This window comes from Scophthalmus maximus, chromosome 14 (assembly GCF_022379125.1).
Source record: "Scophthalmus maximus strain ysfricsl-2021 chromosome 14, ASM2237912v1, whole genome shotgun sequence".
NCBI classification, from domain to species: domain Eukaryota; kingdom Metazoa; phylum Chordata; class Actinopteri; order Pleuronectiformes; family Scophthalmidae; genus Scophthalmus; species Scophthalmus maximus.
In genome coordinates, this window is record NC_061528.1 from 9,770,528 (window position 1) to 9,796,765 (window position 26,238).

At 38.3% G+C, this 26,238-nt stretch overlaps 3 protein-coding genes across 13 annotated transcripts in view; all 3 read left to right on the top strand.

The window, feature by feature from the left end:
* zmp:0000001200 (dedicator of cytokinesis protein 9) overlaps positions 1 to 1,867 on the top strand; it is a 65,383-nt gene extending 63,516 nt beyond the window's left edge. For all 11 annotated transcript variants that reach the window (XM_035603791.2, XM_047337085.1, XM_035603788.2 and 8 more), the window contains one exon: positions 696 to 1,867. In XM_035603791.2, the coding sequence (XP_035459684.1) occupies positions 696 to 821 (126 nt within the window). In that variant the 3' untranslated portion in view covers positions 822 to 1,867. The remainder of the gene's footprint in view (positions 1 to 695) is intronic.
* Positions 1,868 to 2,068: 201 nt separating this feature from the next.
* On the top strand, positions 2,069 to 9,116 carry slc15a1a (solute carrier family 15 member 1a). Its single transcript, XM_035604255.2, has 23 exons — positions 2,069 to 2,231; positions 2,446 to 2,486; positions 3,569 to 3,656; positions 3,939 to 4,080; positions 4,218 to 4,337; positions 4,457 to 4,556; positions 4,694 to 4,784; positions 4,874 to 4,957; positions 5,061 to 5,143; positions 5,248 to 5,334; positions 5,431 to 5,520; positions 5,605 to 5,649; positions 5,745 to 5,777; positions 5,867 to 5,955; positions 6,045 to 6,126; positions 6,246 to 6,365; positions 6,507 to 6,653; positions 6,745 to 6,791; positions 7,051 to 7,158; positions 7,245 to 7,356; positions 7,970 to 8,107; positions 8,276 to 8,383; positions 8,496 to 9,116. Exons 1-23 carry the CDS (start codon positions 2,225 to 2,227, stop codon positions 8,736 to 8,738), a joined length of 2,205 nt encoding a protein of 734 aa, XP_035460148.1. The 5' UTR covers positions 2,069 to 2,224; the 3' UTR covers positions 8,739 to 9,116.
* A 1,116-nt stretch (positions 9,117 to 10,232) lies between these two features.
* stk24a (serine/threonine kinase 24a (STE20 homolog, yeast)) lies at positions 10,233 to 25,422 on the top strand. Its single transcript, XM_035604256.2, has 11 exons — positions 10,233 to 10,757; positions 14,058 to 14,288; positions 17,130 to 17,186; positions 17,344 to 17,452; positions 18,262 to 18,419; positions 19,886 to 20,071; positions 20,169 to 20,314; positions 20,421 to 20,553; positions 20,688 to 20,756; positions 20,936 to 21,072; positions 22,249 to 25,422. The coding sequence occupies exons 1-11, from the start codon at positions 10,716 to 10,718 to the stop codon at positions 22,280 to 22,282; spliced, it is 1,302 nt and encodes a 433-aa protein (XP_035460149.1). The 5' UTR covers positions 10,233 to 10,715; the 3' UTR covers positions 22,283 to 25,422.
* The last annotated feature ends 816 nt before the right edge of the window (positions 25,423 to 26,238 follow it).

Below are 26,238 nucleotides of genomic sequence, written 5' to 3' on the forward strand. Positions count from 1 at the left end.
CCGACACATATCTAATCTGCCCCTTTTTAATTTGTTAAAGCAGAAACATCAATACTTTCCTTTCTTGTTGTATTATTTAAGACTGAGTTTCAGTAAGGCCTTCTTGTCCATTCGGTCTGTATTAGAAAATTTAAATGAATTTGATCATATGATACTACTTGGTTTCAAGCTGAAACTTAAATCCCTCTCTTGGCCTTAAAAACCACTGAATATCTGAGTTACCTAGGCTGATCACAGATGGGCCTTATCTTTACACGCCCGCAATAGATCAGCTAGACATTCAGTTTTATCACACATGACATGCTTGTCCTCTACCCACCTGTTCACTCTCAAACTGGCTAGACCAACATTTACTCCTGGACTTATCTCTTTGCATCGATGTGTTTGTATGTGTATACTGTCTGTTCTCTGTAGATGTGCATGTTCATACAGCACATTTGTACTTGTATGAACAGTATGTACATACATTTGGATGTGTGTTCAAGCATTTACCTATTGTTTTTGTATATGTGACATACACAAATGCATTTTATACCAAATCGTTTTTTTCTATCATTGTACTGGTTGCTTTTTGGGATGCTTTGTATGATTTTCCACCTTCAGTTTAATGCGAAGATTAATACGAATCTCATACTGTAACTGGGCGCTTAATTTATCTCTCTTAATTTATCTCCCCCACTCACTTTTCCTCTCAGATCAGTCCCGTGGAAGATGGCATGAAGAGCGTTCTCCCAGACTCGCTTCACATCTTTAACGCTATCAGTGGCACGCCAACCAGTGCCACCATCCAGGGCATCCCCAGCTCTTCCTCGGTGGTGTGACGCTAGCCCGGGTTCACCTTGAGCTCAGCGCTCCTTGTACTCGCTACCCAGGGTCTGCCAAGTGAATCCATACTGTTACTTCTGAACCCCCGAACCCTACTTCTCTTCTGTCAGTTCAGAGGGCAACTGGCAAAAGCGCAGACAAATCTGACCACCTGACTCTTCCCAGCCGACCATGACCAAGGCACTGGACCTTTTTAACGTATACAGTAGGCATGGTGACTGGCTGAGCTGGGTGTGGCCAATTTAATTTTTCATGTAGGAGCACTGTGGTGAGGCCTGAGAGCGGATGAGAGGCAGCAGACCCTGCTTCATGGACTCACATAATGTGTGATGAGACGAACCAGTCGTCTCCCTCACCTGTTTCTACCGGAAAAGACTGGGCAGTTTTTTTATTGCGAAATTCTTGTTGGGATCTTTCATATGCACGTCATTACAATACACAATACATCCTCTCAACCGCCCACTTTTGTTAATTCTGATGATGTTACACATTGTGTTTTTTTAAATGTACAGTATTCCACTTTTATAAGGCACTGTATTGATGTTGTGATGACCAGTATATGCTGCAAACATTGACGCTCGCCTCCCTGTACATGAACCTCTATTTCTACAGAAATGCAAATTTGAAAAAAGGGCCGACTTTGTTAGCATTCATCCTTAAATCACTTCAATGTCTTAGAGCGGAAGAGTTTTTAAATATTTAAAGCCATTGCGTTCAAAAAAAAACTATATTCCAAGTTGTTTATTAATGTATATAAAAAAGGAGTGTGCAATATTTGCAAAGTATCTTGCTGTGTGGGGCTTATACACTGTAAAGAAATGTTCACCTTCCTGCCAAAGCGATGAGGTGTGGAATCAAAAACTATGCCTACTGTGGGAGTAACATGAAGCTTTTACCATTTTAGTGTTCAAATGTTCAATAAATTGTTTTATATTTGGGCAGCAATGTTTTTATTTTTTTTATTTAACACATTCAATGTTCTGCTGTAAACAGATGTTTCCTTATGCTTTTCTTTTAAATAAAATGCACTCATTTCTCTGCACTTGTACTCACGAGTCCTTATTTATTTACTGCTTTATTGAATTTTCTTCCTTGTGTTCACTTTTACATCTGCTTCAGTTGTAAAGGTCTTAGGAGTTAATACTTTTTATGAGTTTTCCAGGACGGACTATAGCAGACTTCCTATCTCCTATATCTCATGTTCCCACCCATCATAAAGGCAACACAGTCAGCAGTGTGAAAGACAGATCAAGGGCTAATAAGAAGCAATATTACATGAAACACTCCCACTTCCACTGGTGAACAGTGACGGATAAACTGTAAGCTGCTCCCTGGAGGAAACTCAGGAATATCCACCACTACAGCCACAGGATAAAGCAGGCAGCCTGAATAAGACATCATGACAGGTGGGTTTTTGTGTGATTTCCTTTAAATCCAGCAAATATTAAATATTCCCAGGCATTTAGGCAGGGGATAAGTCTCAACAGCAACAGGGGATGTGGAGTAAGAAAAAAATTCCATGTCTTTGTGAAAATTGTATTTGAGAAAAAAAATCCATGTGTTCGTCTGTTTCCAAAGAAAACGGGATGGTTATTTTAACTAGTTTCATCTTGTGCACAGATAAAGAGGATCCCAACAAAGGGAAGAAGAAGAAAGGAACGGTAAAGTACAGTATTTGATTAATTTTTACTTTAATGGCTGTTCATTAAGTTTTTAATTATTAGATAGGAGAAGGTGTACCTGTATTGATAATAAATAATACAATAAAAGTGTAATAGAATAGAAACAGAATCTAAGGTAAATAAGCTAAAAAGAAATACTATGCGATACCAATAACAGAGTATATACAACAACTAACACTATATACAATAATGTGCAATATAGGATAAAAATGAAATTGTCCAGTGACATGAAATGATAATCCTTAAGACCAAATATGCCAGTTACTGATATACTGCTATATGTTGGTGAAATAAAAATGTATATTTGAGATGCTTTACTTGAGTATTTCCACATTATGCTGAGCCACTGCATTTCACAGGGAAATGTTGTACTTCTCACCTTTTTATCTTACAGATATGCAGTAGTTACTGATTCATTTTCAGATAAGGCTTTTAAGTAAACATGAACATTTTTATTGACTATGATTTATTTTCTACAAATTAAACAACACCAAATTAAAACCTTGACAATCTACAATTTTAAAGTACTGTTACAATTTAATGCATTAAGATTAATTAAACTGCAGTAGGAGCCTACTGCAGTTTTGTCACATTTAAGTGAGTGGTCGAAAGTAACTATGAAGTACAATTTTGATGTACAGTACTTGTACACTGTGTATTACCATTTTTTTTACTTCTATAACTACATTTCTAAAGGAAACATTGTTCTTTTTACTCCACAAGAAATATTTCATAGTATAGTCACACATTAATTTGCTGATTCAGATAAATAAGACAATACATTATCAACAATAAATTATGATGTAATATTATAGGTAACTAACCAGCAGTGGAATAGACATAAAGTTATTAACATTCACCCACATTACAGTAGCAGTAATTATCACTGATTAACATAATGTACATTATTCTGAAATAGTATATTTGATGCAAATGCCTACTATTATAAGGACAATTGACATTTTTTTATGGTTTGGTTTTTATATTTTTACTTCAGTAAATGGTCTAAATACTTCATCCAGCACTGCTAAACACCACGCTGCTGTTGATTTCTCCATCAGAGCAAAGAGGTGTGTGGCTACCCGGTCAGCATCTTCTTCATTGTCGTCAATGAGTTCTGCGAGAGGTTCTCATACTATGGAATGCGAGGTGAGAATATTTCTTCTGGTATCTTTTACCACATGATAAACATAGCCAAGTCACATCCCAAAACTGATTTCTTTTTCAACAGCAAATAACACAAAAAGAAATTGTCCTGCAGATAGGGGGCACCAGATCTACCTTTGTAGACTACAGAGTTTTACTAAATAAACTGGCAAATAAGAGCATTTTGTTGTGGGGGCTTATTGGATATTTCATGTATAATCCCAAAATTTATACGGATTATTACATTCAGTGAAAACAAGACTAATTTTCCCTGCCTGTCCACAGCGGTGCTTGTGCTGTACTTCAAGTACTTCTTGCGCTGGGACGATGACATGGCCACCTCCATCTACCACACCTTTGTGGCTCTCTGCTATCTGACCCCGATCCTGGGGGCCATCGTTGCTGACTCCTGGCTGGGAAAGTTTAAGTGAGTGATGGTCTCATGTTCCTTTGATATATGCATGAATGTTTGATTTATTAATATTTTTAGAGCAGGGGTCGGGAACCACATTCAAATTGGGGTTAAGTTAATTGGACACAACTCTTTTCCTCTTTCTCCCTCAGAACTATCATCTACTTGTCCGTTGTCTATGCAATTGGCCAGATTACAATGGCTGTGAGTGCAATCCATGACATCACTGACTCAGACAGAGATGGGACACCAAACAACATGACCTTTCATGTGTGAGTTTTGTTTTCTACTTCAGAAATAACTGAGAACTTCCAGGACATAGCAGTTGCGTCAGGCAGTTTTCTTCATATATTTCTACAGAACTCAATCACATGTTCTTCTTCCCGCTCAGCGTGTTGTCTATGGTGGGTCTCTTCCTCATCGCTCTGGGCACAGGTGGCATCAAACCTTGCGTGGCTGCATTTGGTGGAGACCAGTTTGAAGATCACCAGGTTAGACTTCTGTTGCTATAGTTAATATCACATGAACAAATATTAATATTTCTTTAAAATGGGTAGCAGGCTACATCCAGCACTGCATGACATGTATGCAACACGTGACAAGAGGTCATTGACATGTCTATGTGCAGGAAAGACAAAGGAGAACGTTCTTCTCTGTATTCTACCTGTGCATCAACGGTGGGAGTCTCCTGTCAACCATTATCACTCCAATCCTCAGAGGTAGATATGACTAGAACATAATGTTCACGACAAACAGTCCCAGAGTGAAATTTTGATTGTAGTTGACTGACAAATGTCTCCCTCTGCAGCTCAGAACTGTGGCATCTACAGTCAGCAGAAGTGTTATTCTCTGGCCTTCGGTGTCCCTGCAGCACTAATGTTGGTTGCTCTTGGTATGTTTAAAAATGTGCAAAGATTGTAATTCTACACATAAAACAAATATATATATAGGTTTGGTGTATATACTCTATATTGATACCAATGTTTCCCTAACAGTGGTGTTTATCGTTGGAAGTGGTATGTACTACAAAGCTGAACCACAGGGCAACATCATGATGGATGTTTGTAAATGCATTGGGGTGAGTCTGGTTTACATTATTTGCATCACACATTTTGTACCATCAGTGGTTCTTGGTGTTTCTAAAAACACATTTCTCTTTCACTTTTTTCTTCTCCTGTTCAGTTTGCCGTTAAAAACCGCTACAGGCACAGAAGCAAGCAATACCCAAAGAAGCAGCACTGGATGGACTGGGCTGAAGATAAATATGATGTACATTTTACTTAATTTAATTCTCTAATCAAGTGTCTAACATGATGATTTCTTCAATAAAGTAACGGCTGTTCATTCTGTATTTCTGTGATGTAGAAACTCCTCATTGCTCAAATCAAAATGGTGCTGAAGGTCCTCTTTCTATACATTCCACTGCCAATGTTCTGGACCCTATTTGACCAAAAGGTATGTTAAAGTTACTTTACTTTGTAAAAGGCTCCGTCATTGTTTGCAGTGGAAACTATACTAAATTTTGCATTTCTCCTCTAGGGTTCTAGATGGACTCTGCAAGCCACCAACATGGATGGAAACTTTGTACGTTTGGAGATAAACCCAACTATACAGTATATCTAGATTTTAATTAACTAAAGCAATGTGGTCATATTCTAATGGTGTCTTTGTGTCTGCAGGGGCTACTTGTTATACAGCCAGATCAGATGCAGGTAAGTTAAAACAATATCAATCACTTTAGTTTGACCTTGTTTGTACTTAATCTTCGAAAAATTCTCACTGTGCTATTTGTTTTTGAAAGACTGTCAACCCCATCCTGATCCTGACGCTGGTGCCCATCATGGACAGTCTAATCTACCCTCTGATCGGAAAATGTGGCCTGAACTTTACGTAAGTATTCCTGTGACTGAGTGAGATAGCCACACAAGTCATATACTGTTCATTAATTACTTCCTTTATTCTCAATGTCAATTCAACAGACCTTTGAGAAGAATGACAGTGGGGATGCTTTTGGCAGCTATAGCTTTTATTTGCGCTGCTCTGGTTCAGATTGAAATTGACGTAAGTAGAAAACAATGATTATGCTCATCTCTTTATATATTGTACTGTAAAATACAGTACAATATATTCACTTCATAACAAGGACAATATCGCATTTCTGTTCTTTTCCTTATTTGCAGAAAACATTGCCCACCTTCCCAACAAGCTCCCAGAGTCAGCTGAAGTTACTAAACATGGGCAGTAATCCAGTCACGGTTAAGTTGCCTGGCTATGATGCCCTGAGTCTTCCTGCAGCTCAGGTATGTCCTCTTATCTTTAACTAATAGCAAACTTTGTCCTAGAGTGGGACTGACAACCAGTTGCAAGCCATCCAAAACACCACTGGGGACATATCCTGACCCCAAGTTTGACACAGTTTCACCGAGTTCTTTGCTTTGCAGGCCAGTGAGGAATACTTCACATTTGAAGCAGGAAATATAAGGTTTTCAATTGAAAGACCTGAAGTGACAGATTTTACTATTGACTTGGCCGGGGGACGGCGACAAACATGTTTCATTCCCTCAACCATCTCTGGTGAATGGATATCAGTGAGTTTGATGCACAAAATAATGAAAATAAAGACACATGAGTTTCTTTTAAAGGTTAATTTAATCAAAATCCATTGTCTTATTTCTTCAGACTGATGATTTGACTTCCAAGCCACAAGAAGGCAACAACGCAATCAGGTAAGTTGAATTAAAACTGTTTAAATTGTAACACATATACAGTCAATTGATCAGTTGACCAACAGAAATTGAATCATCGACTGCTTAGTTGATCATTTAACTGTTTCTGTCTCTTATTTGGTAAAAATACAAAAACATAAACATGTTCATTTCAGCCCTAATCTTCATGTGCTGAGTAAATTGTTGAAAGTGAAGGGGTCATGTGTCGGGTTACTTTTTTCTGTCTTTAAGATTTTTGTTCAATATCTCTCAATTTTAGATTTGTTAATGGAATGAATACAACAGTGAATGTATCGACTCCTGCGGCCAACTTTGGACAGATTGTGCCATTTTCCTCTTCGAACTACTCCCAGATAAAAAATGGAATGTAAGGATTTTTTAAATCTTAACTGATTCACTGTATTTTATTTATTTTTACAGTTTATTGAACAGATTTTCTTTTCTCCTGATCAGGTTCACCTTCAAACTATGGAGCGGTTCACAGTCGTGTGAATACAACAGGGAATTTGGATATGGAAGTTCATACACTTTCTTCATCCCCAACACTTTGGTCTTTGGATCCACTGTACGTTTCACATATGATTTCTAATACTATGAATTTCAGTCAGCTGTGCAGTGACATCCAACATAGTTTGCTGAACCTTCATGCTAGATCATGTTTGTATGTGCTAATAGAGTTTGTATTTTAGGCATTTATTTGTGATAATGCTGAGAAAAGATACATTTTATCAAACTGTATCTATAAATTTCATCTGCAATATGTCCTGAAACTCACATTTGACCCAGTTGAAAAATCTAATGGTTGAAGTTTATGGATAGTGATGTTCTATATTTTTCTAATAGTGCTATTAATTGGTCCTACGGCAAATATTGTCTGTATGGCCAGATCCTTTATATCTTCATCTTCTGTGCCACATAGCTCCACTGTTGTTCAAAAACCTTTTAAATTAGCACCAATTAGCCCCTCTGTTAAACTGAATCAACAAGGACACAGTTCATAATGGTCAAAGCCATACACTGGTTCAATATATATATTAAATTATATTAATTAATATAATTAATCCACTACAAAAAAACAACCTTTACCTAGATGTACAAACAGGCAAAGTTTGGAACCATTCTCATTGGCGTGCTCTGACAACTACTTCTATTATAATTAATTCTATTTTTCATTTTAGTGTCAGGAGTCTATAACTGTGGCAGAAGACATCAAGCCCAACTCGGTTCACATGGCCCTCCAGATCCCACAGTACTTCTTTATAACTGCTGGTGAAGTGATGTTTTCTGTTACTGGGCTGGAGTTCTCCTACTCGCAGGTAAGAACATTTTCCACTCATTTATTCCATTACTGTACCTTGATACCAGAAAGTATAGGACACTTCAATTACAATATTTAATTTGTCTTTATCCCTAAACCATATATTGTTCTATACAATGTTCTTTGTTTATGACTTGTTCATTTTATATACTTCTGTGTCTTAAAGGCACCCAGCAACATGAAAGCAGTGCTACAAGCAGGCTGGTTGTTTACTGTTGCTATTGGCAACTTCATTGTACTGATTGTGGCTGAGCTTGCAAAGATTCCCAAACAGGTAAAAAAAAAACATAAATAAGAAAACTATACTTACACTAACTAAACAAATCGTAAGTGACTAATGACTAATACCACGTTTGTCCATTTGTCTCTCACCTCCTCTTTCAAAGTGGGCAGAGTATGTCCTCTTTGCCTCTCTCCTGTTTGCAGTGTGCGTCATCTTCTCCATTATGGCCTATTTCTACACCTACATCGACCCTACAGAAATTGAGGCCCAGTTCAAGAAGAGTGTTAATGAAGATGACGAAGACGACAAAAGCAAAAAGCTACAGAAGACAGAGGTTGAGCTGGTCAAGAGAGATTCAATTAACAGTCATGGTGAAGAGGATAAAGCCAGACAGACCAAAATGTGAACCCGTCTAAGTTAGGTAACATTGGGTTTATATCCAAAGGTTAACATCAACTCATCAGGGGAAATGTACAATAATTGTGTGCCAGTACTGTGTGTGTGTGTGTGTGTGTGTGTGTGTGTGTGTGTGTGTTTGTGTGTGTGTGTGTGTGTGTGTGTGTATATGTGTGCGTGTGTGTGGTTGCTTGTGTGAAAAAATATTTTATATATGGCAAAATGACTATTGTGAGAAAAAGCACACAAAGCTCTCAAAATAACAATTTCATATAATGTAAGATATGTAACAAGAGAAGATGAATGCTATTGTTTCCTAACATTCCCATATCATTTTTATATTTATGCGTAAGTTATGTTCAAGTAAACAATAAAAAAAATAATTCTTGCTGTGTTTTATCATTTAAAAGGCTGAGACTGAGTTTTTTTTGCAGTACTTGGTTTGTACTGAATTTCACATTTATGAAATACATTTATACATTCATACAATTTTGTCAAAATACATGGTACAACAGCAGTGGTCTCTCTGTAGGTTTTTGCATTGCATCTCTCCATCCAGGCTTTTATGGGACCTGAGAGCTCCTACACTACCCAACTACGAATATGTTTTTGGGAACAGAAGTTAATTTTTTGACATTGGAAATTGTTGTTCGACAAAATAATCTTAACTCAAGGTCTGCTTAGCATATTTTTCTGGGTCTGTCAACTGCATGTTCCCATCAGTGGAAGGAGTTTGTTCATATTACATTTTTTTGTCTGTTCTTCCAAAAACTGAGTGGGGGCAGAGTTGACCAGGATCAGATGATTGATTGGTGTCTCTGTAATGCATCAGATAATACTTAGCAACAACCTTCTGTTCAGTATTTCAATAAGCAATAAAAGCACTGTAGACTTTTAACATGTCAAGAAACAGGAGAAGCACATATATTAATAATAACATTAATAATAAAACAATAATCAGTAGCCCACAATGTGTGTGTGTGTGTGTGTGTGTGAGAACTCTTTTGTATGCTCAGTCTGTCTCAACAACACAGTTGATTGTGAGACACAGTATAAGAGCCATATCATGTAAGGCTTGATGATCAAATAAATGATGGTCACAAAATATTTTTTGTCCTTATTAATTAATAGAAAAAGTTATTTGTGCAAGACCGTAATAATGCTGTGGAATTATTTATTAATTTTTGGATTATTTGCGCTTGCTGTCTCAGCTGTGACAGTGAACCCGCAAGCACAATATAGGACCTTGAAACTGAAGCAGCAATATGAAAATTAACATTGTATTTATGATTTATTCGTATAAAAAGTTAAATATCAAGTATTGTAGTGAACAGCATACTTAAGTACATTACTTGACTAGCTAGATGTACTTAGTTACTCTCGACTAGTAACTTGCAGTAGTAACCCGGTAATCAGACCACACGTGTCTGGCACCTGTGTGAGTGTCCTCCTTCCTGTGACGTGAGCTGGTTTACGAATGACGACATGTGCACGGCGTCCTTTGATTGGCCCTACGGAAAAATGAAAATAACATTAACCAAGATGGCGCCGGGCGAGACAGAAAAGTAACAGGAGAATAGAACAACAAGCGACACAACTACACAACAGTGTGAATCTATTTGACCCGCGCAGCTCGTTCAGACCAGACCTCTTGCTCACCAACGGGGACACTGTCCACCACATGCCGAGAGACGGCGTCGGGACATATAATTACACAGCTAACTGTTTGCTAACTAGCTGCTAAAGTAGCTAGCATAGCTAACGCTGGCTAACTGCGGAAGGCGACGGAGGAGAGAGCAGGCAGCTCGAAGTACAAGCTGACAAGTCAAGCTAATCTCCTTAAAAACCGAGCGACATTTTCGTTTGATAGATTAAGCAGCGCGCCGGGTCGTCCGAACCGACGGGTCTCCGGGGAAATTAACGTTTGACCGCCGATAAGACGAGCAGAAAAGACGAGGAGAGGCGTCATCGTTGCCGATCTGACGCCATGGCTCACTCTCCTATTCAGAGTGGACTGCCGGGGATTCAGGTGAATACGTTATATCATCACTTTCAAAGCTTAACTTTCAGAGGCACGTTCATTTGTGCTTTGTGTCTCCTCTCGCCCGTGCCTTGGAACTTTTGACGTGTCTGCCTGTTAACTTTCTGTAACGTTACAGGGACACTGCATCTGTGTCAACCTTTGCGTCCCGGTGATAAATACACGTATTTGCCAAAGTCCATAATGACAGTATGTGATTTGAGTTGTCAATGGGTAAGGCCGTCATCTTGTTTGGCAAACTGAATGACTGATGGGCTGTCAAATCTATATATATATATATTAAGCCTACTCCTAGTAGACTAATGTGGACTAATTATGCCCATCAACTTTCTGTCCTGCAAAGACTTGAATATGTTGAGTGTATTGCAATGTAAAAAAAAACGAAGCAGCAACATATTTTTACATGTGAGAAGTTTGAAACATCACACATTTGTCAGTTTGGCTTGAAAAAGGACATACATAGATATGATGTTAGTTAAAGTTGCAACCATGGATTATATTTAAATTCATTATCTGCGGATGAACTACATTGGGGGTAATTTTACTGATTCATTTGGCAATATTAGAGTTCTATAAAATGTCAGAAAATCCTAATCAGAATTTTCTGATCTGTTCATTTTATAGATTAAAAAACAAAAACTGGGACCACAGCATGTTTGAAAATTTTGATTAATAAATGAGTCATGTGATTAATTCATGTTGACATGGTTGTGATAAATTAACCAATCCGCTAATCTTTTAATTGACTACTTGTGTCAGCACTGTCAGTACATACATTGTTCTATCAACACTTTAATGAGTGATTGCAGCCATAGTGTTGACAGATCTACAGATCTGAGCACACAGGGTACCATGCAGAGGCGTGTTTGCAGTTGGAGAACTGGCAGTGAGCCTCCAATTTTCATGGTTGTGGTCCGTGGTTGACACTAGACTACACAGTTTTGTGGTGCAGATGGCAGAGGATCAAACACATGCTTTTGGAGCGAGGTTCAGGCAGCTTTAGTTGTTGCACCAAACCTGCTGACTGTGGCTATGACAAGTACATTCCCATCTTGTGTAGTCTGTGGTCACAGTGCCCTTGTTGTTTTTCCCATTGTTTTTACAGGGGTCAGCCTCAACATAATAATTTTCACCTGGATGACTGACCAGTGTTATGATAGTAATTCTGTTGGGTTGTTTCTACTCTGCTTTATTCTGCACCGCTCTGCCTCTTTGTCTTTGATGTAAATTCCTTTTGCTGTCAGATTTAGCAGCCCCCTCTTTGCAAGTTTTTCAAAGTGCAGCTGCTCATCTCACCTTCCATATAGGCTTGACCACCATGCATTAGCTCTTTTATGGGAAACTATTCTCTGGGGGGCTCTAAAGCAATGTGCAGCATGAGCCAACAGATCATTCTCTTAGGGCAGGGTAACCTGGTAAATTAAGCATTATCAAGCTTAATTGCTCCAGTTATTTCTTATTAAAGCTACGGCAAAAATCCAATCTATTGCAATTTCAATTTTTTTTAAACATTAATTTAGAAATGAACGTGCTTTAATAAAAAAAAGCATTTTTGATATGGCCTTTTTGTACAACCTTTATTGTGGAAGTGATGGCATGGCAAACGGTACTCAGGCAATTTAGGCTAATGCTTGCCATGTTGGAAGGAAATTGAACTAGCCAACTAGAAGACCATTACTCCCTCCCTGATGCTCCGTGGGGAAATAAGCCATTTAGCCCAGTCAATAAGCCAGGGTGTAGTCCTTCAGTTTCTGTTGAGCCTTTATGAGAGAGGTCATAAAGCCTTACTTATGTCTATGCTATGCTTTCTAATGATTTGAGTGTTACTCAAACCCACAAAATATGGCTGAAAGGGAAAAGATGAAGTTCTGAGCTATTGTATGTGGACTTTTGCTGTAGTTAATGTTTTGAATTCCACACATTGTCTGAGTTTTGTCAATCAGAAATTGGTCAAATTAAGTTTTGGGAATGTCATTTTTTTCTTAGTATTCCACTCCCTGGTTTTGGAGAGAAACAGCAGAGGACATGTAACTTCTAGCCTTAGCAGCGGGTCTGTATGAAGTAGAGATGTCCCAAGATGATCTTCAAGACCATTATCACAGCCAATCAAGGCATATTGCAATTGATCACTACTGGTTTTACTCAACCCAATAATTGTTCATTTTACAGTGTGTCACTAGTAAACATACTATATTGTGAGAGAGTGAAGCAGTAAGTGGCTCATACACATGTATCAGCCCAAAGTTGCAGTTTTGATCGTAATATCCACAGTAACAGTTGCATTGTGTTCATGCTGGAATAAAGACAGTGTCTCAACTCTGTTCAAACAGACCCTCTAATCCAGAGTACAAACCACTGAACTATTTTCACATGGAGATCAGTTTATTAGTTATGGTTCATACTATTCAGCCCTTGAAAACAGTCTGAAGTGTTCTGTGTCTCTGGGGGAGTACAATACTAAATCAGGGGAGGACCCTTTTGATATGGAGAGGAATTTTAAAAATGTCTTAATACATGATCTACAGATGAAAACGTAGAAATGTGGGTAATTTTGGTTACTCGCACATGCATGTTCCAATCCACACAAATATAAAGCTATTTGAACAGATCAAACAATTATATACAAATTAATACATCACAATAAAAAGTAATATTTTATGAATAGATTTTAAATTAAATTTCAAAAAGCTGTGTATACAAATGTCTAGAAATATAATATATTTGTATTTGTCTACAGATTATTAAATGTGTGTGCACAGATCACCTGATGTGTGAGGATCCTGTTACATATACGTGTGGAGTTCTGAGACTCTTCACAGTCTCCACCTCCACACAGATCCACAAATACATGCTGCATTTGAGTGCTGGTGGAAATCTGGGACATCAGAGACATTTTTCTAAATAGACAGAATAGCTTGTCACACCTCAATTAGAACACATACTTTTACAGACTCAAATTTCTGAATAAAGACTAGGCTAAGTCTCCAGGAAATGAATGCAAATATGCATGCAAAATTTAAATCCACTATGAAGTATAGCATTATCCCTGATGTCGGGAGAATCTCAGTGCTGTTGGTGTTTTGCAACACATCGCCTGTTGTGCAAAATTGCAAAACATTATTTGGGTCCAGCCTCTCAAAAGTGAGGATATCATGTATGCTTTTCCATGTTATTGAATACTGTATGTTTTAGACTGTTGGTTGGACAAATCAAGCAAACGGAATATGTTCATATGTTCCGTGTTATTTGAAATTCACTCCATTCTCGCTTTCTCTCTCTCTCTCACAGAATTTCAAAGCTGACCCGGAGGAGCTGTTCACCAAGCTGGAGAGGATAGGAAAGGGCTCTTTTGGTGAAGTTTTCAAAGGCATCGACAATCGGACTCAGAAAGTTGTGGCTATAAAAAATATCGATCTGGAGGAAGCAGAGGATGAAATAGAGGACATTCAACAGGAAATCACAGTTCTCAGCCAGTGTGACAGCCCGTTTATCACCAAGTATTTTGGATCCTATCTCAAGGTAAGCTTTAACCTTCAGAGGAACATAATGTTGTGAACTTGTGAATAGTTCCTGTCTGGGATAATGCTATTGTCACTAGCTTGCAATGTAGGTCAATAAATAATAAATGTGGGCAATGGATCAAGTATTGCCTGTATAATAGAACAATGGTAGAACAACCGGAAATGGACTAAGATTGGATTCATGTATACCTCTTGGGTTGTGAACATTTGGAGATTGACATATGTTTTGTTCGTTTTGGAAATCAGTGACTACGAGGTCCATCTGCGGACTTTCTGCTTTAATATCAGGGTGCTCAAATGCATGTGGGTTGAACACTATGAATTCCAGCCCTTTTTATGCAAAGAAAAGTGCAGCATGAGGGTACAAACGGTAATGTTAATTTGCTGTGAATGTAAACTCCCTTTAAATATCCTTACATCCTGCTCTGTCTGTATACAACCCATGGCAGCGGAGGACAGGTGTTTTGGTCGTCTATGAGAGCTGTATTGACATGAGAGCTGTATTGACAGCATTACTCAGTTGCAAAACACATTTGCTAACAACTGTAAATTTTCACCTCACATGTGATGGTGCTTTGAAAGCCCCTCACAGCATTTACTGTGGTACTTAGCAGCAGTAAGGAGAAGCAGTGGTCTATTACCTCAATAATGCCGCTGGCTGAAGGAGAGAATTAAGGCTTATTTGTGTCTAGTATATATGCATGGTCTTTGTGTTTTTTGTATTAAAAACTTAGATACATATTGGTAGTCGTAAGGTCCATAGGAGGATTGTTTTTTAAATAGATTTTGTGTTGATTTAGTCAAGATTTTTCTTGTCTGTCCAGAAGTGCTTGCGACTATAGATTATGTAGAGGATGTTTCATTTATTCCGAACAAACTGCTGCTCCTGCTGAAAAATGCATCAACAAGTGAGTGCCAGGGGGTTTCTACCAGTTAGGACAGTGTACAGCATATAAAACAGGTGCATGTTGGTCTTGTAAAAATAATGAGATGTTAGTTATTTTAGTTTGTCCTGCTGATTTTCTTTTTCTGCTTGCCAACATACAAAGCAGTTTGAGCAGCAGCTGTAATTGTATCACACAGATCATGGTTGTTTAAAACTATTGTTGCCTGATTTCCATAACTTGTGTCAAATGTTCTACTCCTCTGAGTAAGCCAAATGTCAACACACATACACACACACACACATAAAATACACACACAATACACACACATCTTAAGATTCAGTGAGACTTCCCAAGGTTGTTATGATCGCTGGCTACTAGACACAAACATTTGTGAATCTGCTTGGAAATCAGAATTAAAACTTATATTTATAACTGCATAACATGCCAGAAAATCTATGTATTTAAGTAATCCAGTGATAGTTGTCTGTACATCCATGGGTACTTGGCAAAAAGTCAACAGCTGGTCTGGTTTACTATTATTGATCAAAATGTGCTGTAATTTTTCAATTGTAGGCTAAAAATGAGGGCACAACATTGTAGCCCACAGCATACCTTGCTGAATGCATAGAGACTTTAAATACTTTCTCTTTCTTTACATCCCCAAAGCAATATGGGAAATGTCTTTTCCAAATGTAGAGCATTAATTATCCCCAAATAGATGCAAGACAAAATGCATTGATATTAAAATGTTTCACGTTGCAATGCAGGTTTTAAATGAAGCCAAAAACAGACACTGCCATCAGGAAGTGAGGAGAACTTACTTACATCCCCTGGTAAGGGAGGCATAAATAAACCACCGCTGCCATGTGGGCAGCAGCAGCAGTGACAGTCTGAGTGAGTTTGACATCTTAAGTAGACTCTATGCATCTGGAAAATTGCTGCACACAAGCTCAGATGACACATCCACAGATCTGGAGTCGTGCTGCGACCTTTGCAGGAAACAGGAGTTAGCCGAGGCTTCTGAGCACAACTGTACCGGACAGCTGAGAATGTATCTGGTGTGTCCAACAAGTACATGATTCATCTATAGAAGAGAGGATGAGCTCTTACTCTAATCATAAAGTATGGAAAATTATGATCATATATTCTCAGCATTTTACCTCAGTACACTGCCTTTTAAGAATTGACAAATTTATCTGGATAGTAAATTTTCTGAATATGTAATATTGTTTATACCTCTGGTTTCCTTTTGAAACTTAGTTACAGGCTGTGATAGTTTCCAACCTGCGCTGATTGTAAAATGTAAATGCACATGTCTGAGTAATGAATAGTTGACCCTCCTGGAAAAAAAGCATACATCAGCCATTTATAACAATAAATGCAATGAACTGGATATTTAATTATTAATATTGGGAATGTGTGTTGATAAACCGATAATTAAGTCTGTTAATAATCACAGATCAGTTGTAATCTAGCTTTCCTATTATGTAACTGGTGTCTGTTTCTCTATCAGCCTGACCACTGGACTGATCAGTGCAATCTCAGCCTTGTGCAGATCAAGAGCTCTGCTGTGTAACTGCATACACAACATGACATATGATGCATTGCCATTATATGTAGTTGCCAACATATTTACATAAAGACATTTTTCCAGGACCAACATATAGCATTTATTGAAAATGGATAAACCCATTTTTTTTTTTAAATGTATAATTGTTTTATGGTTTGTATGTCCACAGTGCACATGGTAAAGTAACTAGTGCAAAATGTAGCCCTCTACAAAACTGCTGACACTATGACAATCAGTCACTCTTCAAAGTTGCGAAAAATGGGACAAGTTATTCTGACATATTTTTTAAAAGTGGACAAAGTGAATTTGATCTATTAATCTGTTGTAGTAACTACTGAAACCGTGAACACAATCTAGACTGAGTATCTGATTTACTTTTCAGGGGACAAAATTATGGATTATTATGGAATATTTGGGTGGAGGATCAGCCCTGGATTTGGTAAGTCCATATCAAACATCTCAAAGATGTTTTTTTTTCTTTTCATTTTTTGACAATGGTCACTGTTTTATAATATGAAAATGTGTAGAATCTGTGCTATCTTTTAAATGTAAGTCTAAACTCGCCTGTTTTCCTCTGAATTGTTTTGTTCTCCTAGTTGGAACCAGGTTCTCTGGATGAAACCCAGATTGCCACAATTCTGAGAGAGATCCTCAAGGGACTTGAGTATTTGCACTCTGAGAAGAAAATCCACAGAGATATCAAGGGTAACCTTGTTTTAACCACAAACATGTACATCGTTTTGTACAGTGGAATCAGTTTTTTTCTTTTGTGAAAAAATGATAATGCTGCGGACTGTCATTGATGTCTCTTTTTATAGTATTAGAGGACTGAAGCAGTGTAGGCAGGAGCTCTATACAGCTATTTATTTCTGCAAAGATTCATAGGCCCTGTTCAGACTCTAACATGACTCTGGTGATGTCATCAGAGTTCGACAGCTCTAAGTATAGGTGTGAATGCACCGAAGATACATATATGGCCACATTTTTTTTAACAGTGTGAGCACAAATGCCTCCTGGGCCACATTAATGGACCGCCTACTCAGCGGATGTCCTCTGGCCTGCTGCAGTTTCATAATTAACACAAAATATATATATATATATATATATATATATATATATATATATATATATTCAATTTCAAATCATTAAAATCTTGTTTCTAGTTGGAGGTGTGAACTGACTTATTTGGAGCTGTCCCCTTTTGATTGGATTATCCAAGACACATGTTAATGTCAGGTTTGAACAGGGCCTTATGCATCCAAGTCTATTTTCTTCTTGTCTTCTTTGAGATGCAAATGAAAACACTTTAAAAAAGCTTTAGGGTTTACATGACCTGATAAAAATCCTTTTCCAACAGTGATCAATTGTAGAAACAAGGTTACTGCCACATTCAGGGGACAATTAAGTCATCAAGGTGGTTGAGACAATGGCATTGTCAGTATCTTTTTAAAGTTCTGAATGTTCATGTAAGCACTGAATGATGCAGCTCACATTTTGGTCTCTCTTGCTTTTAGCTGCCAACGTCTTGCTGTCAGAACAAGGCGAGGTGAAGCTGGCAGACTTCGGAGTGGCCGGACAGTTGACAGACACGCAGATAAAGAGGAACACATTTGTTGGAACACCATTTTGGATGGCGCCTGAAGTTATAAAGCAATCTGCCTACGACTCAAAGGTCAGGATTTAGCCAAGGTGCCCTTGTAACAGTTAAGTTTGGTGCTAGAAAAAGGATTTGCCATTGATGTGGTTTGTGAGAAAGGCATCTCTTTTCAATGTATGCATGTATGATGTCATCTGTCAGTAAATTTAGTAAACGTTAATACTTGAAACAGCTGTGAAGTGTCTGAAGCTGACAGCTGAGTTACTTTGTGGTCAGCTTGGTTTTAAAAGCTTACTGTCCATTTACCACAACATAGTGGAAATGGGGGAAGGTTGCCCTGTGGGCCAGCGTGGCTCCAGCATCGTGTTATGTTAGCAACATGTGTTGGGCCCTATTTAGACCAACATCGTGGGGTCTATCAAATGGTTTCTGATGTCCTAGTGTCTCTACTAGAGATGGAAATTGAAAGTTGCCGATGTATAAAATTGTCATACAGACAAGTGTGCACATGTGGAGAGTAAGAGTGTGTTTATTCAATCTGATTTAATTTAATTTGTTTAGCGCAAAATCACAGCATACATTTATTCAAGGCACTTTACTGATTGTGGTCGATAACTGGCAACATTATAGAGAGAAACCCAACAGTTTTCATAGATGAGCAAGCATTTGGTGACAGTGAAGAGAAGAAGAAAAAAAACACTGATTTAAAAGGAAGAAACTTCCAACAGAACCAGACTTAAAGTGGAAGGCTGGGTTGAAAGCCGAGAAAAGGGGGAGAGTGCAGAAAAGAGGTGTACAGAGAAGAAAGAGGGAATAGAGAGAGGAGAAAGAGACCAGGAACAGTTCTGAATACTTTTGTATATAAGCACCATCAGGCTGCTTCTTATAATGACAATCATAATAGCAACACATGTCCTTCCACAGTTATTCCTTCATTTACACAATAGGAAAATGGGAAGAAAAATCTAATGATAACAATACAATCTTATACACAATTTAACTGAAATCTTGCTTTAAAAAAAAAGAATGAGTGAGGTAAATGGTGCAAGAGCTGCTTCATATGAAACGGTTCAGCGCAGGTTTAACATGCATCAGTAGTCTCATGTTATACTTGTATGATAGAGATATTGTTGACTCAGTGTCATTAGAAAACACCCAGGTGACAAATATAATGTGCTGTGCAGAACATTTACCAAAGCAAGACGTTTTGTGTGAGATTGCCTCTAAGTGATCTGCACCTATTTGTCTTTCTTCTCAGTGCTTCTGTTACATGATTGTTTTTGTCATGAGACAGGTTTTCTAGATCTGAAACGTCTGTGTACGTATTTTTGAAATGACCACAAAATGAGTCAGTGTGGCGTGTCAACACAATCACCGTGTCACCGTCTTCAGATTGAGCTTCCTGAAACTCGCCCATGCAGCTTAAGTCAGCCCGTTTAAATGTCATTTCACACGGTATCATGTCAGTATGTATATCTGAAGAAGAATGTAAGATTCTGTTTCTCTGATAAAAAGCATCTCTTTTGTTCCTGGTTTTGTAGGCCGACATCTGGTCATTAGGGATAACGGCAATAGAGCTGGCTAAAGGAGAGCCACCTCACTCTGAGCTTCACCCCATGAAGGTTTTATTCCTCATCCCGAAGAACAACCCCCCAACACTGGAAGGAAACTACAGTAAACCACTGAAAGAATTTATTGAAGCCTGTTTAAATAAGGAGCCTAGTTTTGTAAGTTTAAAGGACCCTTGCACATATCTGTAAGTAAAAAAGTGCACTATACATAAAGAAAACTATGATTTTTATATTCACTGTCATGTTTCCTCAGAGGCCAACTGCCAAAGAGCTGTTGAAGCACAAGTACATTGTAAGGCACGCCAAAAAGACTTCCTATCTGGCAGAGCTGATCGACAGATACAAGAGGTGGAAGTCGGAGCAGTCTCGAGACGAATCCAGCTCCGGTGAATCTGATGAGTAAGTTGTCTGCACATTCAAGACACAGCAAGTTGACACTCCGAGGGAAAGTCTTGCAGCTGTGTGCTTGCATTTATGACATTCCTGAAATCCTATGTCAATATAGGGAGACAGATGACCAAGCATCTGGAGGCAATGACGCCAGCAATGACGACTGGATTTTCAACACCATCAGGGAGAAGGACCTGAAAAAGGTTCTGAATGGGGCAGCGCAGCCCGCTGAGCTCGAAAGAACAGAGGTGAGACCCTCCACCGTAGAAGAGGGAAGATGTTGATCATCTGCATCTGTCGTTGGCAAGGCCAAGTGTTTCTGTGTCACAGAGCTCTCTCAGATTTAAATTTCCATCGTAAAATCCTCTTTGGTTTTTTTTAGGTGCAGGAGAATCCAAAGAGGCCTTTGTCACAAAGCTTGTCATCAATATTTTCTCCATTGTTTTCTGAGGTAATGGCATTACTAAGTTTCCGATACTTTAAAACCAAACTATTATATTAAATGTAAATAAGTACTTTGCTGGTCAGCCAGAATTTAATCTCTGTTGTCTTTGTCAGATAATACTTTACAGATATATTATTTGGGTAGATATTAACGTTACAATTGTTATCTAAAAACTCATGTCACAGCTGAAAGAAAAGAGTGAGACAAGTAATGGCAAGCCAGAGGTTGCAGAGGAGCTACGGACGGCCATTTTCCTGGCAGAAGAAACACACCCTGGCATCTGTGACTCCCTGGTGGCTGAACTAGTGCAGAGACTTCAGAGGTGATTGAAGTTCACATTGAAACATCCCACTATACTGTTTGTTTTTGTTTTTCATGGAGAAGTCCCATAGAACATTATTATTTTTTCCAAAAGTGTTTCCAGTTGAAACAGTTTGTTCAGGTGAGACAAAGAAGGGTCAAGTTTAAGTGTGAAATAATTGACTTTCAGTTATAGCGAGAGAGGAGGTAGTCATGCACACTGCTGCTGCATGAGGTCATTACTCAAGATGTACGTGTTTTGTAGAACGCTCAAGTCCCCATGTAATGTGATCTTTTAGGGCATCGAGGAATTTCACTGTCCATCTCACAGTCTTTGTGCAGCCTTTACTAATTAGCCCTGAACACAAAGTACAGCAGAGGCCGATGGGAATGTCAAATTAAAAGTTTGACCTGATTACAGCGCAACATGTAGCGATGGATCACCAAAGTCATTACAGTGCTGTCTGAAACAGATGTCATGGCAATTCATCCGGCAGCCATTGAGACATTTTTCTTCACAACCACAGATGTAAACTTGATGGTGGTGCTGGTAGAAAAGTCAGTGGCGTTTGTCTGGGTCCCATGAATGTCTGGAAAAATGTTAATAGCCATGGTTTTGAGATACTTCAGAGTGGATACGAGTGGCGGATCGACAGGCTGACCAGCCGACATCAACCCTAGAGCCATGTCACAAGTGTGACAAAAAAATTACATAACTTAATGGCCCTTAGAGGATCGACTTTAATAACTTTGTTGATTCCATGACTTTAACAAAAACTCAGAGGGGCTGTATGTGATACATAGATGTTGCTCCGCACATTTTCAGTAATGACAGTAAACTTAAAATGTTAAATATTAGAATGTCAACCGTAAGTATGCTAGCATGCGAATTTTGATGCCTAGCCAAGTATGGCTTTGATTGATAAAAGTTTAGTTGGGTCCTGCCAAGTAGAGCTGAGCCTGACAAACTAGAAGTTCTCTACTGGGCTCTGTTCAGATTGTTGCAACCCTCATGACAAGCTTCATGTTTTTCCGAAGTAATAGCAGCGATGTAGGAACAGTGACAAGGCTAACAGTCCTCATCCCTCCATGAGTGTATGTGTTACAGTCACTGGTGTGGCCATAGATGTTTAGTCTTGTTTTAACCTGTGGCCTGTTCAGTAGGTAAATATTCACCACTCTTTTTTCTTTTTGCCAGGTTTTCTGTGCCACAGGCAGCTGCCGCTCAGTGAGACGAGCTACATTCAACTCTGCTCTTAAGTTTCCACCCTGGTGGCAGCAGTCAGATCTTTTCCTCTGACCTCCACAGCCAGGATGAAGTCTCCCAGGAAGGTCTCCATCACTCATTTGCTTGAAGCGAAACCTGGCCCAACTTATCTTGTATGTCTGTTTTTAGGCTAGCACTCCACCGGAGGGTCCTATTCAGGACAGTCGTTTGACAGCCAGTCGGCTGCCACCATGACTGCCAACTGCTGTAAGATGTCCCTTCTCAATACCTCCTTCACAATGGCTTTATTTTAAGGGGTGGTGATAACTATCTTTTCTGCAAGGACTCTTTGGGTTTGGGGGTATAGGTGAGTTTGTGGCCTTTTTCACAAAGGTTTACATTCAGCATCCTTTTTCTGCGAAAGTTTCCATGCTTAATTAATTGTGTGCATGTGTGCGTGGCTGTGCGAGATATCCTGTGAAACCTGCAGTGAGGAGTGACGAGTGGGTTGAAGCATTCTATTGAAAACTCAGGTATCCTGCTTTAAGTGGATTGGGTCCTCTGGGAGACGGAAAGAGCTCTATAGGGTGGTTGTACAAACTTGTAAATAAGCAAATTTCTACAGATTCATGAAAAAATAATAGAGCGTTTGTAATGGAACCACTGTGTACAAATGGCCAAATGCAAACTGTAGATAATGGTTGTGAGGTAAATATTTTGAGAGACTAAAATGGCCATAAATGAGATTGCCTTGCCTTTGTACTTGTTCTTTTGTGTATCAGTCTTTGATTTCCAAGTATTCATCCAGTGAATGAAAATGGCTGCCCTCTATCATGTTTTACTATAGATGTATTATATATTTCTTAATTCTCTTTAACTTTTTGGTTTCACACTCGATGCTACTATGGCTGTAATAATTTTGGAGAATGTAAAACCAAGTGGCTGGACCATGCAAGGCCATTCCAGTTGTAAACACTGGACGCTCTGTTTGCAGTCATGATTCCTCAAGGCCTTGAGTTGTGTTGGTGTTTTGGACATTTTGGCCTCATTCCCTTTTTTTTTTCTTTTTTTTTTTTTGCTGTGCGCGTTTGATTGATCAGATAAACTGAGGTTTCGTCCATTCATTCCATTAGCGGGCGATGCCATCATCTATTTTACTACGCATAAATCAGCAGTCTCTGTTAGTCTTCCTAGGAGCTGCAGTGGTACCATCTCCTCAGCGTACCTACATCTTTGATTGCACTTCAAGTATAAATGCCTTTTACTATAAAAAAAAAGAGTAGCCATAAAACAGTAGCACGAGACCTGTGGTATTTTGCAGGTATGCACCATACGAACTGGGACGAAAAGTCCACCTGAAGTCTCAGACTCTGGAGTTGGTCATGCAGTATAAGATTTGCCTGGCTGTATGTTTCCATTTGGACTTGTGAGAAGTTTTTCAGTTGTACAGTAAATTCATATATAGACATGGACTTCTCACACAGTGAATGACACTGCTCTCAGTTGTACATATTAACATAAAGCCAGGAGGTTTTCAGAGACCAGCGGCACTGCTACTACTTCTAGTTTAAAACTAATGTGCATGATGGTATGAACTGTAGAAAGCCTGTTGATTGGCCGGAGCAGTATGCGTTGTAGCATATCTCTACAGCACTGGAGTGATGTTGATTCCTGAACAGAGTCGAAGCAGCCTTAGAGTATTTGTGATGAATGGAATCAATAGTATCAGCTTTAAAATTGTTAGATCAAATGTTTTTGTTACCATTTCTTCTTCCCCCCCCTCTGGCATTGAAATACATATGCAGCAATACTTGTGAGGAAAAGATCAAAACTATTTCTTTCATTCCTTCCCAGAATATAACGTGTGCATGAACAAACTGACTCATTTTATTTAAAAGACAAATCGTGTGGGGTCAGATCATTTATTATTTTTTTGCCACATGGCAATACATGGCACAGGGGCAAGTGGAAGGAGCAGTTTGACATTTTGGGAAATATATGTATTCACTTTCAAGATTAATACCAATCAAAGATCGCTTTATTAGATATACCTGTACATTCTAATGCATCCAATACAACAACCCTGCCATAAAGTTTAATTTTATGATTGATTTTTTAATTTAAGCTCATAGGAGTGTAAATGTAATTATGTTTAAGCATTGAACTCATAGTTACTGGTGGCATTGAAATAGGGTGCATTATATTCATGGCTGTTAATTATATTCTGTCCAACAAATTAACCTTTTATATAAGAATATAACAATAACAGTGATTAAAAACATATTTGAATGTACACATTTCCAACAATGTCACCAAAACCTTGAACTTTAAAAAGTTTCATAAAGATAGATGTTATGGCAGTGCTGTATTAGGTTATCATCTCGTATTCACAGAATGTCACAGAAACTGAGAACCGGCGACACGCCCCTTTTTATTAAATGATACGACCTGAACGTAGCTTCAGTTCAAGTATTTTTCCCCCAAGTGATTCTTTTAGCAAATTTAATTTAACTACATTTTGATTATTCTTTTCTGCTTGCTAATTGTGATGGAGTTAAAGTTAGTGAAATTAAATTAAGAAACATAAGACATTTCCTTTGTTTTCAAAATGACTCTTCTACTATTGGTCTTCATTCAAACTTACGTGAAATGTGCCATGTATGTCCTCCTTCCCAAACTGATATGAATCCAACACATTTGCGCCTTTTTCCGTGGTCTGAAATGGATGACCGCCCTCTGTATGTGTTGCACTTTGTAGAAATCTTCTTTCTTTTTTTGTGGTACTTGACGAGGCTACAATATGTTGCAATGACACCGGTTTTAAACAGCCCTCTCATTCCCATGTGCTGAACGGCAGTAAAGAAAGCGGTATGATGGAGAAGTCATCTCTTAGCACAAGTAGGCAGGTATTCTATTGAACTATTTTTATAACCCTGAAGGAGAAGTATTATGTTATAGAGGGTGACAAGTTTGGTTCCGTGATGTGTTCAAGTTCCACTAAACACTGGATAGCAATCACTTAAAAAGGTACATTTCATTTTGTGTGATCTTTGCTGACAGTTTATAATCCAGTATACATGTTTGCTAATTCAGACCAGTGCTGTTGGATTTATTGGAAGTTGTCAAATGGTTACGGTGAAAAATAAAAATTCAGTACAAATTTGACAAACAGTTTTGCCATTATTTGACCAAGTCATGTGACCCTGAAGAGTCTAAATGCATACTGTAACCTACAGTATCTCCAGAACATATCAGCCATACTGGTTTACTGTATTACACTCATTTTGATTAACTTGTGCATAGTAGCTTGTGATAGTGGGTAAGGTTTAGAAATGGTTTCTGCACAAATTGAATGCTCTAAACTCTTACTGAATGTCTCGGTTCTCTTCAGTTTGAATTGTAAAGACAAGAGTAAATGCAGCCAAATTACTTTGCAACATTATCAGTGTGCTGTAACAGAGTATGATTCATCTTCAAATACACCAAAGGAGCGTACAGAATACTTTCTGTGAAGTGTTGGCTCATTTGAATTACTAAAATTATTTTTGTAATTGTTTGAAAAGGGAAATGATGGTTTATAAGGAATATTTGCTTACATTAAAAAAAAAGTGTAGTTTGTTTAGCCACTTCTGAAACCCTCTGTTTAAATAACTATAATTACCTTGCAGCTCAATGTAAAAAAAAAAAAAAAAAAAAGCGATTTAATTTCCTTCCAAATGTAACACCAGACTGTGGGCGTAAAAGAGAACAATTCTCCACATAAAACATATTTCACTCATAACAATTATCAATTCATCTGTCAATTATTTAGTCGATACAATTAGATTATTTTGCAAGTAATCAGGAAAGTTAACAATAGTCTAAATGTTGCAGCTAAACAGTTGACTTTTGACCTTCAAACAGCAGTTTATTCGAAAGCCCAGTCTGAATGGGATTTTTGTGATTTCCAGGCATATTGAGACTGAATTAACATCAATGCTA

Coding starts and splice junctions, on each gene's coding strand:
- slc15a1a (XM_035604255.2), top strand. Junction 5,144..5,247: donor ATGTTTGTAAATGCATTGGG/GTGAGTCTGGTT, acceptor TCTCCTGTTCAG/TTTGCCGTTAAAAACCGCTA. Junction 8,384..8,495: donor TTGCAAAGATTCCCAAACAG/GTAAAAAAAAAA, acceptor CCTCTTTCAAAG/TGGGCAGAGTATGTCCTCTT.
- stk24a (XM_035604256.2), top strand. CDS start 10,716: ATGGCTCACTCTCCTATTCAGAGTGGACTGCCGGGGATTCAG. Junction 17,453..18,261: donor AATCCACAGAGATATCAAGG/GTAACCTTGTTT, acceptor TCTTGCTTTTAG/CTGCCAACGTCTTGCTGTCA. Junction 20,554..20,687: donor CTGAGCTCGAAAGAACAGAG/GTGAGACCCTCC, acceptor GGTTTTTTTTAG/GTGCAGGAGAATCCAAAGAG.